At 47.8% G+C, this 2,231-nt stretch overlaps 1 protein-coding gene across 1 annotated transcript; it reads left to right on the top strand.

Moving 5' to 3' along the window:
* Nucleotides 1-555: 555 nt before the first annotated feature.
* On the top strand, nucleotides 556-1,572 carry LOC147506731 (uncharacterized). Its single transcript, XM_086605830.1, has one exon. The coding sequence runs from the start codon at nucleotides 556-558 to the stop codon at nucleotides 1,570-1,572; it is 1,017 nt and encodes a 338-aa protein (XP_086461956.1).
* The last annotated feature ends 659 nt before the right edge of the window (nucleotides 1,573-2,231 follow it).

Raw genomic sequence — 2,231 nt, 5'->3', positions numbered from 1 at the left:
TTGAGAGTCTTTGGGTTGGAAGGGGTAGGAGTGGAAGAATTATCGGATGTGGCGGACGCGCACTACCGGACTTCAAGCAGGAAGAGGTAGTTAGGCTGAGAAATGAAAATGACGAGTTGAGGAAGGACAGGAGACTACCCGAGGGAAACAGAGTCAGGGGATCCTAGGGGCAGTGAAGTAGAGGGGAGAACGTGGAGTACCCGCCACCGACGTCGAACCAACGGCCATGGTATCACCTTGAGGTAGTTCGAGGCCATGATCGAAAGATAGGGAAGTGAATCGTGTGGCGAAAAAGTGAACCGAGAGCGGCTCGAAAGAGGTAGCGAGCCTCAAAGAAAAATCCGCCAAGCAGATTCAATATGGAATTGGTACCTAAGAGGTTCTCCCAGCCCGTGATTTGAATATGCGATGGGAAAGGAGACCTAACCGATCATTTGCACCATTTTCGGCAAAGAAATGCCGTTATGGCAAGAGAGTAAGTATGATGGGCTCCACAGATGATGTTCCCGCCCAGACTTTTAAGGGGAGGCTTCGATTGGTATTACCGGTTATTTCATGGAGCATCAAAGTTTTGAAGAGTTGGAGCGCGCATTTATCGACCACTTCATTCACCAGAAGAGAAGGGTGGTCGACATCGCGGCTTTATTCAATATTAAACAAAGGTCCGCAGAATCATTAAGGGAGTTTCTATGTAGGTTCAAGGAAGAGACGCTAAGAGTGGAAAATTTGGAGGAGCATACGGCAGTCATAGCTTTCCAGCACGGATTGAGATCAGGAACGAGGGTCCATGAGTCGGTTTCTAAAATCGAAATTACTACTTTGCACGCACTATACCCGAAAGTAGAAAAATACATACGGTATGAGGATATAATGCAGAGAACGGCAAAGGAACAAAAGAAATCGGGAAAGGCAGTGCAAGAGATTGAGAGAGAAGATCGAAAGGGTAAAAGAAAGATAGAGGACAAGGAGAGGGGATCTTACAAAGGAGAGAGCCGAGGTCCGGAGAGGACAGGAGACCGGGGTAGGAGGGACATACGAGAAAGGAAGCCGTACCGCGAACTAGAACAGACGCCTCTTAGCAGACCTTTAGAGGAAATCTTGCCTCTAATCAAGGGGAACCAGTATTATGAGGGGCCGCGAAGTATCCCGAGGGAGATAGAAGGGAAACCATTTTGCGAGTATCATCAAGTCAGAAACCATGCTACGAATGAGTGTTACGCCTTGAAATGGTTGGTAGAAAGGATGATAGAAAAGGGAATGCTCAGAGAGTTTGTTGCAGAAGTTCACCAGGCTGAGAGAGTGCCAGCCCAGGCTAGAATCTTGGGTACCATCAATGTCATTTTCAGTGGAGAGACGCTGGGTAGGAATACACACAGGGATAAGATGAGAAGGGCAGCAAGTCTACGACAGGTGTGTGAGGTGGTGAGCATACCGCGGTTAGTAAGTGGTGCCGCGATGATATACGGAAGCATAATGTTCACCCCGAAGGATTTAGAGTCGGTAATTTCGCCGCATGAGGATGCCTTGGTAATTACCATAGCGATGGGAAATTACCTGGTTCGGCGGTGTTGATAGATCGCGCAGTTCAGTGGATTTGTTGTTCAAAGGGGCCATGGAGGAGATGAACATCGACAGAAACCAGTTGAAGGCTCCGCAAACCAATCTGTATGGGTTCAACAGTAGCATAACAGAGCCCGTTGGGGAGTTAACGCCCTCGGGATATTGGACCAATAATCGTCTTCACTAGGTTCATGGTGGTGGATTAATTGGATCGCAATATAATGCGATTTTAGGGAGGAAATGGATTCATGAAATGAAGGCCATTCCATCAACGATATTACCAAGTGATTCGCTTCCCAACGGCGGGGAACATATGAAATCAAAGGGGATCAGGTGGTGGCGCTACAGAGTATACAAAGAGTAACTGCGAAAGAGCTTGGTCCGCTGAATCAAGGAGTGGGGCGCCTCATGAGCAAGGAGTGGCGTAGCAAATTACGGAAGCGGCGGAGACAATCGAGATCCGAGCCGCCATTGGGTCCGAAAACGTTGGATGCGGTTGAAGTAGTTAACCTGGGGGTAGGAAACGATGAGAAATTTACATCTGTAGGAACAGACTTGCAAGGTGAATGGAAAAATAAACTCGTGCAGTTCTTAACTGAAAATTCAGACGTGTTCGCGTGGGTGATAGAGGATATAACGGGTTTAGATCCAGAGTTTGCATGTCATCATCC

The sequence above is a fragment of the Coptis chinensis genome, chromosome 4 (genome assembly GCF_015680905.1).
Source record: "Coptis chinensis isolate HL-2020 chromosome 4, ASM1568090v1, whole genome shotgun sequence".
In the NCBI taxonomy this organism is placed as follows: Eukaryota; Viridiplantae; Streptophyta; class Magnoliopsida; order Ranunculales; family Ranunculaceae; genus Coptis; species Coptis chinensis.
This window is presented reverse-complemented; position numbering and strand designations above follow the sequence as displayed.

Bases quoted from the DNA above. Each gene is read 5' to 3' on its own strand.
- LOC147506731 (XM_086605830.1), top strand. From the start codon at position 556: ATGGAGCATCAAAGTTTTGAAGAGTTGGAGCGCGCATTTATCGACCAC.